General features: G+C 41.0%; 1 protein-coding gene across 5 annotated transcripts in view; it reads left to right on the forward strand.

Annotated features, from left to right (window-relative positions):
* ate1 (arginyltransferase 1) overlaps positions 1-5,540 on the forward strand; it is a 54,224-nt gene extending 48,684 nt beyond the window's left edge. For 4 of the 5 annotated variants that reach the window (XM_004559688.6, XM_004559690.6, XM_004559693.6 and 1 more), the window contains one exon: positions 4,189-5,540. In XM_004559688.6, the coding sequence (XP_004559745.3) occupies positions 4,189-4,367 (179 nt within the window). In that variant the 3' untranslated portion in view covers positions 4,368-5,540. The remainder of the gene's footprint in view (positions 1-4,188) is intronic. The other variant, XM_004559691.6, reaches the window with a different exon arrangement.
* The last annotated feature ends 8,762 nt before the right edge of the window (positions 5,541-14,302 follow it).

Below are 14,302 nucleotides of genomic sequence, written 5' to 3' on the forward strand. Positions count from 1 at the left end.
CTAACCCACATGCACAAAGTTACACATTGCATACACAAACCCAACGTTGTGATAAGTAAAGTGCCAGCTGGTATTTCACAATGTACTGTTCTCTCTCTCTCTCTCTCTCTTTTTGTTTTTTTTTTACCTTTCGTTACATCTCTGACGCACACATTCACAGCTTTGCATCAAACTGATAGTCTCTGTGCTTTCAGTGCAACGAAGTGAAGCTAAAACATTAGCTAGAGGCGTGCATTCTAGCCTGATGGTAGCCAGTCATTACCCCCAAGTCTCTTGTGATTTACATGATATTTCTAGCTTATGCCACACGTTCATATCTTGTCTCACTGTCATGGCCACTTTGCTCTGTTCTTAGGCAGGCTTTCTGCTCCTTAGCCTGACTAATGCACGTTTCCATTCAGGTTTAAGGCTTTTTTTTATTCCAGCAATACAGGAATTTCTCTTCCCGGAAGCCCTTCTTTTGGTGCTTTAAAAGAATATTTAAGTCTTTTCATTAGTAATAATAATAATGGTAATATCCTTTATAATGGAAAGATATCCTATTGTCGCTTCGGTTCCTGCGATGGACAAAAATTCATGGTCACCGGCAGGGATTCAGGGTCAGCTGCTAACACAGGGGCTTGAACCCAGGTCTTACAGTCAAAGAGCAGTCTTCTCAGCACACTACAACACCCTTCTGGCCCTTTCCTTTTCAACCTTTAGATCTTCAACATTGGGTCAGAAGACGTGGTCATAACCTGATGGCCTGCCTTTGACCAGCATCCGGTGTTAAGCAAGTGTTTCGAAAGTTTGAGATGGATGGGAAGAGAGAGAAGCGTGGCGGGGTGTCAAGGCCCGTAGCCTCAGCCTTGACCCTCGCACTCCCTTATCCGACCCTCATCACTCCTCTTCCCCCTGACATTTGAACTCCAGCCCGAAGGAGCTGTGACCTCAGAGTGGCGTGTCACTGAACGTCCGGTTGGCCTGACAGGAACAGGGTCTGGAGCCACTCAGAGAGAAGAGACACTGATGCAGCCAGAAGTGAGTGAAGAAGAAAAGGAAAGTTGTTTATGTGAGGAGCGGATGTTTGGATTGCCTTGAGTAAGAGAGAAAGATCTCTGCTCAGTATTACTGTTTCACTTAATAGGCCATCTTCAAGCTTCATGCTTCTCTCCATGTTTTCCTGTTTAATGTAAACTCGTCAGTATCTTCACGAGGCGACACTGTTGGACAAGTGTAACTTTGTAATAACTGCAGTGTAAGTGGACTGTCACCGTGATGAAGAACATGAGGAGGCGGCGTGTCGTGAATGGCCCGAAGGAAGCCGAAGAAGCATCAGATGTTTAAATCTTTTCACTTTGATTCCATTGGGACACAATAATCCTTCACGGCCCAAAATGTTGTTCGTGAGGAAGTTGCATAACATGTTTACATCTTTTTAAAATCAATTTTGCCACCCGCTGTGTTAAAACCTAGAGCTGGTATCCTTTATTTAAAAGTTAGTGTCAGCCTTCCTTCAATTATGTGACTCAGCAGTTTCTCGAGAAGGGTGGAAAAGACAGTAGTTGGGGCATTACTGAGCAGGGAAACGAGGCTAATAAATAAAACATGAATCAACTGTGTGGAAAATTCTAGCTGAAGTATGAGAATATCTAAATGGTGAAAAAGCCTCGGGGCTTTATGCTTCTAACAGCTCTCTTCTTTCCCTTGGCTTGTTTTTCAGGTAGTTTGTGTGCAAGTTAGATGCCAAAGTTGTAGATAGATTGACATTTGGATCTCTGTACGCCACCACAATGGACTGAAGTTAGGCAGTTGAACTGAGAGGCACTTCAGTCAAGAAATGGTCCAAAATTCCTCCACATTGTTTTGGACGCTACTCGAGCAACTACAGGAAACATCTGATGGACGTAGTTGCTGTTAAGAGGTTCTACAAAATACAGAAACAATCTGGTAACTTAACATATTCATTTTACATTAATTATAAATAACAGGATTATATTTAATACTTGGATGCAATTCATTTGGTTCAGGTCTAGAAGATGGTCAAATGGACATCACTAAGTAGGCCTTTACTGCAGGTGCCTTCAGTTGATGCTTGTTCGTGCGTCTTACGGCAGGTTTTCTTTCCCCCGATGCCCTGTCCATGCAGCTTTGCATGGAAATACCCAGAAACTATTTTAAAGATCGTCAAACATTTTATTCTTATATAATGACGTGTCAAAATTCATTAAGGGTGCTAGGGAGGTCATCAGATGTCATCTTTATGGGTGAAAGAGTTCAGATTCAAAATTCTACAAATGTTCCATTTCTTTGCCTCGCTTTCGATTGATTGATTGAATGTGAGCATATGGTCTTCATGTTTTGTTTTATTTTATTTTTTCCTTAAACATTTTGGTTTTGCTTCTCTGACCAGTAGATTCCTTCCTTTTTTTATCTGGAATCCACCAAATGGGTCTGTAGGCCCGTTTTGTTTTTCAGCCCTAATGAAGGCCTCCCTCACTCTACAAGTCATTAGACCACATGTTGAACATTAGCCAGAACAGCCACAGAATGCAAATACAGCACTTAGAAACAACTCTAGACATATTATTACCTTGATTTGACCCGAAAGAAATAACAACAGTCCACACCTGGCCTTGAAACCGCTTATCAATGAATTGTCCGATTACTTAGGAGCCTGTATAAACAGACGGAGAATTTAATCAAATGATTTTAATTCCTAAACAGTTAATGTGGTATTTTTTGCTACGTATTTGTGATTTTCACTTATTGTTTATCCATCTGAAGTTATGCGAATATTTAAAATGTCCCACTGGTGAGTCTTTTTGCTTGAATCTTAGACTTTTCCTTTGAATCTGCTCTGCCGATTAAGCCATCATCTGTCTTGGCAGCGGTTTAGGCCTGAAACATTGTAACAGATTACTGCAGCTGAGGTTGACTCGTATTGCTCTCAACAAGTCTATCATGTCTAAACACATCCGAGGTCCAGTTACAGTGCTTTTTGAGTTTCCTTTTTTGTAAGATTTCTTTTATAGAAAAGACTCACTTTGCATTTTTTTTCTCCCTGTTGTTTTTCCAGTTGTTGATGTGATCAGGTTGTATTTGGCTGTATTGCAAATATTTTAGAAATTAGTCAGAGATATGTGTGCTCGCATCTTCTTCACCAGCTGCTCAGCTGTGAGCCACATGGATGATGTCAGTGGAGTGATTAATTGTGAAGCCCTTAGTTCTCTTAATACGACATCTACTTAGGCCTTTTTGACTGATGTGCCTGACAGGAGAGTGCGCTTCACTCTGCTACCTGCTCCAGAGTTGTTTTTTCTTTTTCCTTTTTTCTCTAGGTTTCCAGGTCAGGATTGCTTCAAGCAGGACACTTTTAATGGATCAGTTGTTGTATGCAGAGTATTTAGGGGAGATATGCATTTCAGAAGACAAAATAAGCATTTTGCAATTGTTTAACTAGTAGACTACATGGTGTGATAATGGACTAAGAAGATAAATAAAAGCATTTAAGAGTCCTACTTGTATGACTGCAACATTTATTGGGTAGTTTCTGACACAAGAGACTTGTAGATGTTCCAGTGCATTTAAAAAAAAAAAAAAAAAAGTCATTTTCTGACTGAAATGGGAAGTTTATGAGTGAGGCTGAGGTAGAGTCATACCTCTGTACAGTATATTTGGCTTTGCTTTGCTCAGTATGTACTCCCTGCTGTGCTTGGCTCAGTGTCTCACTCCTGGAGGCGGCAGGTTTAGTGTCAGTGAGGGTCAGTGTATTTCAACCCTTTTTTTCCACATCTGACTCTCCAGAGAATCATTCTTAGCTTCTGCACACATACACTTTAGAGATTAGTAGTGTTTTACTGGTCCATCAGAGCTGTAAAAACACTGCTGGCAGTGTATGACACAGGACCTAATGAGATGCTGAGTTTGGCAAGCCAGCAGGGAGCAAGGCCCTGTAAACAAGGCCTGCTAACTAGCCTGCTCACGCACCACTTTGACCCCAGGTTTAGGGCACAGAGGAATTAAAACTGAAGGAGGGGGGGGATGTTTTCTGCTCCTCCAACACTTTCTCGGAATAATGGTGAATTTCTGCCAAGACACTCAGAGGTTAACTCAAACGAGCGAGGGAAAATAAGGACATTGTTTATAGTGCTTGATGTGTCTACACTGGTCCTCATTATGTTCTCATATGTGCCTGTTTTCGTCTAGGAGATGCTCGGGCCGTGAGGGATTTGGGCAGAGCTCTGGTGCTATACAGACGGACTGTCATGCCCTATGCAGCCTACTCCCGCAAACGCAAGGGCTCCAGCGACGAGATGGAGGTGCAGCAGTACGCCAGCTTGGTTGGCCAGGACTGTGCTGAAAGGATTTTGCTTTATCGCTCGTAAACACAACACATCATATTACCTTTGAATAAACGTAAATACATACTCCCTCGGCTGTTTCTGTATGTCGCTGTTTATGAAAGTGCTTTCTGACGCCTATCCACGTAGTCTCACCGTGCTTACCCTCCTGTATATGCTGACCATGCAGCAGCCGATGGCAATCTACTGCATGTATGGCCTCATTCACTTATTCATTTATGAGTTCTATTTTTTTTAATCTGTCAACACCACTGTTCTGGGTTCATTCTTTTTTGTGTGCACCATTTTGATTTACTACATGGACAAGTTCATTAAATGGATTTTTTTTGTAGGAAACTATTTGGAATATATTCAGTGTATTTGCAGTACAGCAGAGAACAGAAAAGAATGTGTTATTCTTTTATTTTCAAAAAACGTTTCCAAAATTTCAACAAAAAAATTCAAAAGTTCCTAATTTGCTGTAACTTTTTTAACAGTTTAATGGTGCATATGGTCAATGAGAAGAAACTCAATTAGAAAATAGCAGGCAGCAGAGTAACTGCAGCTACACTGCTGCCTTTCTCTCTTATGTCACCGTGGGATGCAACCATCTCGATTGATAAAACAAACTCAGTTTAAGCTCAACTTGTAATAAATTTGCTTTACATCTGCTATAGCTGAGGTACAGCAACTGGTGCAATACAAACACACACAAAAAAAACAGGTCTAGACATAAACAGATGAGCCAAAGAAAAATTTATAGTGAACAGATTGACTAATGCAATCATATTCATGTACCCTTACGCCCCTATCGCATATCCTCCCTTTGACTTTTTTTCTTTCTTTTTGGCACCTCTCTTAATTGTGTATGCTTCAGTGCTGATCTGAAAGAGTGTTTGACTGCACCCGGGTTCGTATCAACATCGCCACTGACACTCACCAAGCATGCTTTTTTTTTGTTTTTGTTTTTGTTTTTTTGAATGCCTGGTGATTAAAAAATTTTCTTTTATTATTATTGGTATTATTATTTGCATAAACTGCGTCCCAAAAAAATTCACCTCAGCATTGTAAAGATTTTATCACTTGAGTTCATGCTTGAGGTCAAGCAAACAAGACATTGTTTTCAATACTTTTGATTTTAAGTGTTGCTTTTCTTTTCCTTTGAATATTGACTGTTATTTTTGATGAAGTTGAATAAAGGAGTTACAGCCTCCCTGATTGGACTTGATGGCTTTTCTTTGCATGCAAATTATGCAACACAATGCCGATTCCACTGGCTGAGAGATTTTTGGAAACATGTCAGTAACGTGTTGAGTCGTTCAAGTCTCTTTCTAAACTGTGTTAATTTTCACACATACAGTAGTTCATGTGTGAAAGCTTATATCTCCTGAAAAGCACATGCATACCCAGAGATAAGCGCTTCAGTTGGACTTCAATTAGGCAAAGCAACAGGTGTTGGATACATGAGCTGGCAGAACGCAGATGTACATGGCTTCTTACCGCAAAAGGTTTTCGCAGCAGTTTGACTCGTGGCCTGACCTGATAGCAGCCAGGGATCTCGTCTCACAGCAAAGCACGTGTTGTCGTCTGTGCTGTAAACACAGGAATCTTAACTTGATGCCATGGCACGACAGGTTTATGAATCTCACTTAGTTGGCAAGATCTGCTGAATGTAAGGCAGGAAAGTTGTGCAGTAAGAGAATCTGCAGATCTTCCTACAATCTTAATACAAGGCTTTAATGTGAGGATAACCAAGTAGTGTGTGTGCTACCCCCATAATCCAGATAGGTAACTATCCTCCTTGTTCTAGATACTCTCCTAGAGTCACATAATCACTCAAATGAGTGAAACTTGTAACCTTAGCCCGTAAGTGTCAGCTTGACCCTGCCGTGGAGCTGTGTGCACGATGCAGCTCTGCTCTCTGGTGTGGCCCGACACGGCCCACATTCAGCCAGCCCACTTGTCTGCACCCAATCTTGAGAAAACGATGTAGAGAGTCAGTCTCTCCAGTTTAAACTCAGCCTGGGTTTAAGAGCAGCCTGTGTCCTAAGGAATTAAACCAGATTGACAGGCTAATTCTCCAAGAAGGGAACACTGACGCTGGCTAGTTGCCACTTTGGATTCAATGTTTCTCTCCCACATTAGGCATGCTCCCCCCCACCCCCTGACCTTAATGTGTGTGCACACAGGCAGACACACACACACACTCTCTCTTGGCACTGTCATAAGTACTTAGTCTTGGTGGACGCCACACATAAGGACATGTGCCAGTGCTGTGGTGTACCTCTTTCTGTCAAAACAAGTGGCCTAGACCAGTTGGCTGTTTTATAATGAGCCCATAATACACAGTATGGCAGTGTTTGGAGTTTGTGCTAATATATAATTGTGTCACTGTTCATAATTCTTATTAAGCACGAGGTTTGTACTGACCACACTCTGCTGCTGAGAAACTGTTCAGCCAAAGGTCAGCATTCAAAGAATAAGGTCTGGAGAAAACGCTTTACCTTCTTACCAGACCTGAGTCACAGTGATGGGTTAAAAACTCTATGGTTTATTTAAGACGCTGATGGTGCCAAATGGTTTTGGGTTTGTCATGCCGGAAAATACAGAGAGTTCCAAAAAAGTCCCAGAACGGAGAAAATGACCCTGAATTAAAGATAACATTTAAACTGGAAAAGGCCACAAGCCTGAAGAAAATGGAAGTGGATGTAGACTTCAAACATGAAACTGAGCAGAAATGTTGTAAACGGCAATTTCTGATTAATGAACCTACACATCATAAATCGTTTAAGACTTTTAAAGGAATAAAGTTTATTATCATACAGCAGTCTTTCAGCACCCATCACTCCCGTGTTCCAGCGGCAAATTATGACACCCTAATGGAAATTTTTCACATTAGAAGCTTGGCTGATTATGTTAGAACAGCACGACCATGGTCCAGATGACAACAACACAACTGTTGATGGTTGCACCACAGTGGGTTTGAAATTTAAGGCTTTCAGCTTTAATCTAAAGCGTTCAATCAAAGTAAGTTGTTATTGTTTTTATTCATAGTCTCCCATTTTCTCAAATTGAATTGTTCAAGTAACTGACAGGCTGTTTCCCCATTCATTCATGACAGATTAACCAGATTAAAAATAACTGGAGTTGATTCCGAGTGTTGAACTTGTATTTGGTAGCTGTTTACTGAAACTCTCAATATTATGTCCAAAGACATGTCTGTGTAAGTGAGACACATCTTTAACCCGAAGAACCAAATAAACTTAAAAAGAAGGAATGAACTGGTCAGCTCAGCAACCTCAAAAGGTGCGAAAGACCACAGAGGATGACTAAAGTGAATGATCACAGTTTCCATGGTTAACAAAAGCGCTTCATAACATCTTACCAAGTCAAGGAGGTCTCGAGGCGATAGGTGCATCATCGTCCCTGGTTACACTCGAAAGACACCTTCATCAGTGAAAGTACAACAAGCTGTACATTCAAGAACAAGAAGACTAGAGCAGACTTCCAGTAAACATCTAAAAGAGCCAGTACAGATGTGAAAAAGGGAGAAAGAATTATCTCGTGCCAGAATGATGGAAAAAGTGTGGAGGAGAAAACTAGATTATAAGCCGAAGCACACCACATCATCTGTCAAACATGGTGCAGGAATTGATACAGCATGTATGGCTGCCAGTGGAACAAAGCTAATAGAGTTTACTAATGATTTGACTGATGATAGACGTAGCATAAGTACCATACTGCAAACCCAATACCTGCAATCAACCCCAAAGAGTAATGACATACAAAGCTGAAAACAGAAAACCCAGCAAACAAGCAGCACTGAAGGTGGCTGCAGTGAAGGCCTAGCAGAGCGTCTCATGGGAGGAAACGGCACTTTGAGATCTCTTTTGGGTGCTAGACTTCACGAGGTCATTGACTGCAAAGAGTTTTCATCCAAGTGCTAGAAACAAACCTTACATGTAAAATTATGTTAGTTTCTCCAGTTATTTTGATCCTTGGAAAATAGGGGTGTACAATTCCTGAACAGTTAATGTTAAATATTTGTTAACGAATTAAAGAGGAAAGAGCACTTCAGTCATATCTTGACTGTTTGATCTGAAATCCAATGAGGCGGTGTGAAGAGGCAAAACTGAAAAAATGGAAAGATTGTGCTGGTTTGTGGATGGAGCGGTCGTCACGGCTGTATGAAACATAGTTTTTCCTGCATTGAAATCTTCTTTTAAAAGGTAGTTAGCACTGTCGCCTCTCTTTTTTTGAGACTTTAGACATTCAAATAGCGAAATGAATCCCTTTGCTATTCATTTGTTTGTTTTTATCTTTTTTTTTTTTAATGATCGATTGGCCTTTTTAATGTAGAGTATACCAGCTACATGCCAACGTTGATAGTCCATGAACCTTTTAACTTGTGGATCCCTTCATTAATCGTTAATGCCATTTACATGTCTTTCAAAAACGAGTACATTTCAAAGTGACCGCAAACCTTCGAGCAGAAATGCCAAAGATGGAAACAACTGTAGCTGAAGTTGTGGGACCAGAATTAGTTGAAAGCTGTGCACCGTCCTTGCGTTATGAAAGCAGTGGCCATACTTTGTAAGTTTAAGCTCAAGTAAATCAGTATTAATTAGATGTTTTTTTTGGCGTCTTTTCCACAGGAAAACCATCCTACTTTTTTCCACTTGCCGCTATTGGCTGATGGTCCCTGGAGGTATTGTGGTCAGATGAAAGAGGATGTGTCAGCGTGAAATGGTATGGGAAGGAAAAGCAAGTCTGAAAGTGTGGAGAAAAAAAAAAGAGAGAGCCAAAGCCTAACCTTTTCCCTTTTTTCCGAATGTCTATTCCAAAATTGCTTGAGGAATCATGTCAGAGAAAATGGAATAATATCCTTCAGCTGTTTACGTAAATGCCTCTCAGTGTTATTTGCTTTTGAGGTAAATAAGAGGGAAAACGTGTTAAGGAAAAGAACAGATTTGATCTTTTTTTAAGTGGCAGTCATAGAAATTGCGCCAGGGGATGGAGCAGGGGTGGATCTAAAAGGTAGGCATGGACTGACCCCCTTGAAATCTGAATTGATGTAAAGTAATTTGATGAGACACGTCCTCAGAATTCTTTACAGTCTAGCAAGTTGTTGTTATTTGGTTTTATTTTGTTGTTAAAAAAAAACAAAGCACTATAAACAATTTGAAGTTGCTATGGTAACTTGCCAGTTACTTGTCAAAATTACATTTCAGCACTTTATACTGACATTACTTTCTGTGGATACATGATCAGCCTTTATTACAGGATGCCAGCTTTTTTGTCTATCTGTATGTTTCATCCAGAGGTTGATCATCTTCTGCCTTTGCAGTGCACTTAATTAAACTGCATCATGCGATTGTAGATCTTTAGGTTATGCATATCTACTCTTTACCTTAATATAATGTTTCTTGTTACACCTTTTTGTATGTACTTTGACATCTAACTGTAACAAGTTGCCTAATGTCCTGACTAAGGCATCATGGAAGTTATCCACCCCCCCGAAAACCCCATTAAAAAAATTGCAGAAACGTTCCAGGGACGGAGATGAAGCATATCCCTCTTCCACCAGCATCTCCTGCATGTATGAGTAAACCAGGACTGTGTGTAGTATCTGAAACAGTTATTACATGACTCTGTCTTCCTGTTTGTAAATTTGAGACTATCTGTAGGCAGCTAGCCGTTTGATCTCTCGCTTTTTTGGTCCCTCGCTCATCTAATCTTTCTGCATTGCATGCAAGCTTTGTTTCGTTGTACCCGGGACAGAATGTAAACACCGCCTCTGCCCACAGTATGTAGCATGTGTGTGTGTGTGTGTGCTGTGTTTACTCCTGATGGTCCTTGTGTGTGTGGGCTGCTTGTTTAGATTGGCTCCCCCATTAGGACAGTGTGAATTTACATGTTACATGTTTTCATAGTCCAATCTGTCCATCATTTCATATGCTGTCTCTGTGTGTCTTTGCCTCTTGTGTTGTTCCATTGTAATGCAATCATGTATTATGAGAGCGTGTTTGTACTGGCACCCACGCTAGGCTCACCAGACCAGCGGAAGCTCCCAGCCCAGAGGAAGTCCAGGGCTTCTTTGTGAATGAGGCCCCCTCCCGGATTAAGCGTATCGCACCCTAAATGCAGGTCTTTTCTCCTGGGGATTATCTAAAGGCCTGGGGGGGCACCCACTCCCACTGGGGCCCTGTCACCCAAATTCAACACACTGTCACCGGACCTCTCCCTAGTCTCTTTGGTAGGATACAGGACATGAGGGGAGACATTGTGCCCCAGGAGACAAAACTAAAGTGATTAGAGTGTGTTATTAAGGGACCATAGAAAATGCATTTTGACATGGGGGCTCCGTTTGATCCAGGTTGTTGTTGGACATGGCAAAAATATTCACACACATCAGGTCGTTGTGTACATACAGCATGTTTAGGAATTTTGGTGCTGAGAGTAAACTGTTTAAGCTCAGGTGTTTTATTTGCAAACTAGATGAAATTCACTGCATGTGTGAGGCACTCTTGTCGAGGCAATGTGCGCTCTATAATGTTATAAAGGAAAAACATAGATACGTTACAAAAATAGTTGATTGCTGGCCAAAATGGGACCATTTGGTTGGACAAGAACACTAAGCACTAAACCAGATGTTCTCTGTAACTTTAAATGCAAATGCCGTTCTTTTTGGCGGGAATCTACTGTAAGAACATTTTTCAGGTTCAGTGGGGGAAATAATTATTTGATCCCCTGCTGAATTCGTAAGTTTGCTCATTTCCAAAGAAATGAACAGTCTCTAATTTTTATGGTAGTTTTATTTTAATGGTGAGAGAAAAAAGCACATTACATAAAAGTTACAAATTGATTTGCCTGTCGTTGCCTAAAAAACATATTTGATCCCCTACAACCCAGCCAGAATTCTGGCTCACATAGATTGGCTGTGTAGCACACAGATTATAATCAATTCATCAATATATTACGTATAGATACTCCTGATCTCTGTTCGCTATGTGTATAAAGCACACATGTCCACAGAATCAATTTCTTCCATTCAGTCTTCTCCATCCACATGGACAAGACCAAAAAACTGCGAAAGGACATCAGTGATAGTTTGTAGATCTGCACGGGGCTGGAGTGGACTACAAGACCATCAGTAAGAAGCTTGCTGAGACAGCTGTTGGTGTGATTTTTCAGAATCACCATCAGTCTCAGGAGCTCCATGCAGGATCTTGCATCATGGATTGAGGATGATCATGAGACTGTCATGTGAGGCTGTGTGCAGGCAGGAATGGTGGACTCAATGTGCCGAACTCAAAACAGCTTTAATGCTGAACTCGAATATAACAAAACTGAAAATACAAAATAAACTTTCACAGGATGTCAGACAGAACACACAACATAGGATGAGGGGAGATCGCAACACAGACAAAGGAAAACACAGGGATACACAGAGGAAGCAATCAGGGAATGGGAGACAGGAGGGAAACAGCTGAGGAAAATCAGGGCTGACGAGACAAAGGAAGCAAAACCAGATATATTAACATGAGACACGGACTTTCAAAGTAAAACAGGAAACATAATACAGAGATGTGGACTTGACAAGGGGATACAGCAGTAAACAGAAGGCAGAACTCTGACAAAGAAACCAAAAGACTAGAAATGATAAATAAAGGCAAAATCAAAGTACAATAATAAGGAAAATTCAAAACTCTGGGTCGACCACCCAGGTCTCCTAACAGAGACAGGTGTTGGATCAGCCCAAAACAACGCAAGAGAAGCTCGCCAATGATCTGAAGGTACCACAGTCACTGGGAACACCACTGGTAACACAATACACCGACTAAAATCTTGCAGCACCCACAAGGTCTCCTTGTACAGGCCCGTCTTAAATTTGCCAGTGTACAGCAAAATGATTCAGAGAACTGATGATCAGTCAAACCTTGAGCTCACACACTAAATTAACAGTTTGAACAGCCACAGTCATGACATGACCTGCTCTCCTTCTCTACACATTTTACACTTTGCAAAGACATCCAAGTTTGCAGGACGTGACCATTTTCAGCCACAGGGGCCTTTTCCTGCAGAATGAGGCTTTTATTTTTTATTTTTTTAAGTACATTTTGCTGTTAATATTTTGAGCACATGCAAATTTGTTTGATAGAACAAAAGATTCATCAAATCATTGTCTAATAACAGTTGATCAGTGTGCACTGGCCTGAGAGAGAGAGACGAGAGAGGCCCTCTGTTCTTAAAGTGCTGCTGTGCAGTCGTGGAGACACAGATAATGACTGCAGGGAAATAAACTGTCATCATATAAAACCCCCCTGATATGTTAGTGTTTTTACTCGACCCCCTGTTTACCCCCCCCTCGCTCCCCATCATTGTCTTTTTTTCTTCTTTCTCTGGCACAGCTATGCATCTCTTTCTCTCCGAGAAGCAGTCATACATATTCCCACTGGCATTTGAATACTAATGCGTCATTGTGAATAGAGGAAAACTGTCGGGTGGTGCTAGGATTCGACCCACCTCTCAATATGTGCGCTGTCTCCTGTGGGGAATCTAAATCTTCTTTCCCTTGCTCTCTGCCTGCCGACTCAATCTCATTTAAGTCCACTTGCAGAAACTTCCCTCTCTGTGCATGTCAGCCGCGCTTTATTATTTCTAGAAGTTCAGAGCAGACGGAGCTGAAAGTCCCAACTAACACAACGCCTCTTTTAAACTTTGTTCCCCTACCTTTTCTTGGCTCATGAAAAGCTAGCACAGCCAATATTTGCAGAGCTCTAAATCTTCACCCCTTGAATGCTGCTGTTGTTGTGGAGGGCAGCTCTTGGCATAGTCACGGCAACATGCCGAGTCTGGTGGGTTTCGGGATGGGGGCTATAGAGGAGATCAGAAAATAGAAATGCACATATGTACTTATAGAAGTCTTAGCAGCCCAATTGAATCCTGTAACACGGTTTCTCCTGTTATTGTTATTCCCGATGGAGGTGTGGCAGTAAACTATACATTTCACACTCCACCACTTCCATGCAAGTGGTGCAGAAATTCCATGTTAATATCTGTAATTATTTCAACTCACAAACCAGGTAAGTATTTAAACTGTCAACTTACTTTGCCTGCACAACAAACACCTCATTCCTGGACTTTCCTTACCTATTTAACTTACACCTCATTTCATGCTCTAAATGCAGTTGGCACTCAAATCCAACCAATAAAGAGTACAGCCTTTCCATCGGCCTATAATAAGCCTATAATATCTTTATAAACCATTTTCCACTATTAACAATTGTTTTTATGAGTACGTTTTGACTAACTATGCAAGTACTTAATGTCAAAATGACAAAAATGGGTTTTGTTACAGTACAAGTATAAAAAACAATACACACTTGGATACTTGTGCTCGACCATACCCTTATGTTAATCGTAAAATTCTGCAACAAACACCAACATTTAAATAATGAAATACATTACCAGCATATTATTTGTAGGAACCAAAGTGTTATACACTTATATAACTGCAGGGATCACCTCCCCCTTTCTTTCTCCTCATCTCCTCCAAGTTAAAGAATCCACACATGAGCAGCCATTCCTGATTAGCTACACATTCAAGAAATGTCAGAAATGTTTCATGGGCCTTGTCTAAGCCCAACTGGTGCAGTCAAACATCAGTAAAGAGCTGTTAAAGCTGTATCACGTGCACTGCCAAAGTTTGGTTTGGAGGATGAGCCATCTGCTATCTTCTACTATATATTTTATGCATCCAGGAACCATGTGTAGATGGAGCAAATTGAGTGTTTTACTGAGAAATCACATAACGGAGCTGAAATCAGTCCATCATTAATAGTCCGACCAGCTGAACTCCAGTTGACCGACAGCCCGTGGAAATTTCTGCAAATGTTGACATTTGCAGAAATACTTAACTGAACAAATATTTTTATTTCTGGGTACAGGCTCGCTGTTAAACTTCAGGGCTCAGGGTA

The sequence above is a fragment of the Maylandia zebra genome, linkage group LG13 (genome assembly GCF_041146795.1).
Source record: "Maylandia zebra isolate NMK-2024a linkage group LG13, Mzebra_GT3a, whole genome shotgun sequence".
NCBI classification, from domain to species: domain Eukaryota; kingdom Metazoa; phylum Chordata; class Actinopteri; order Cichliformes; family Cichlidae; genus Maylandia; species Maylandia zebra.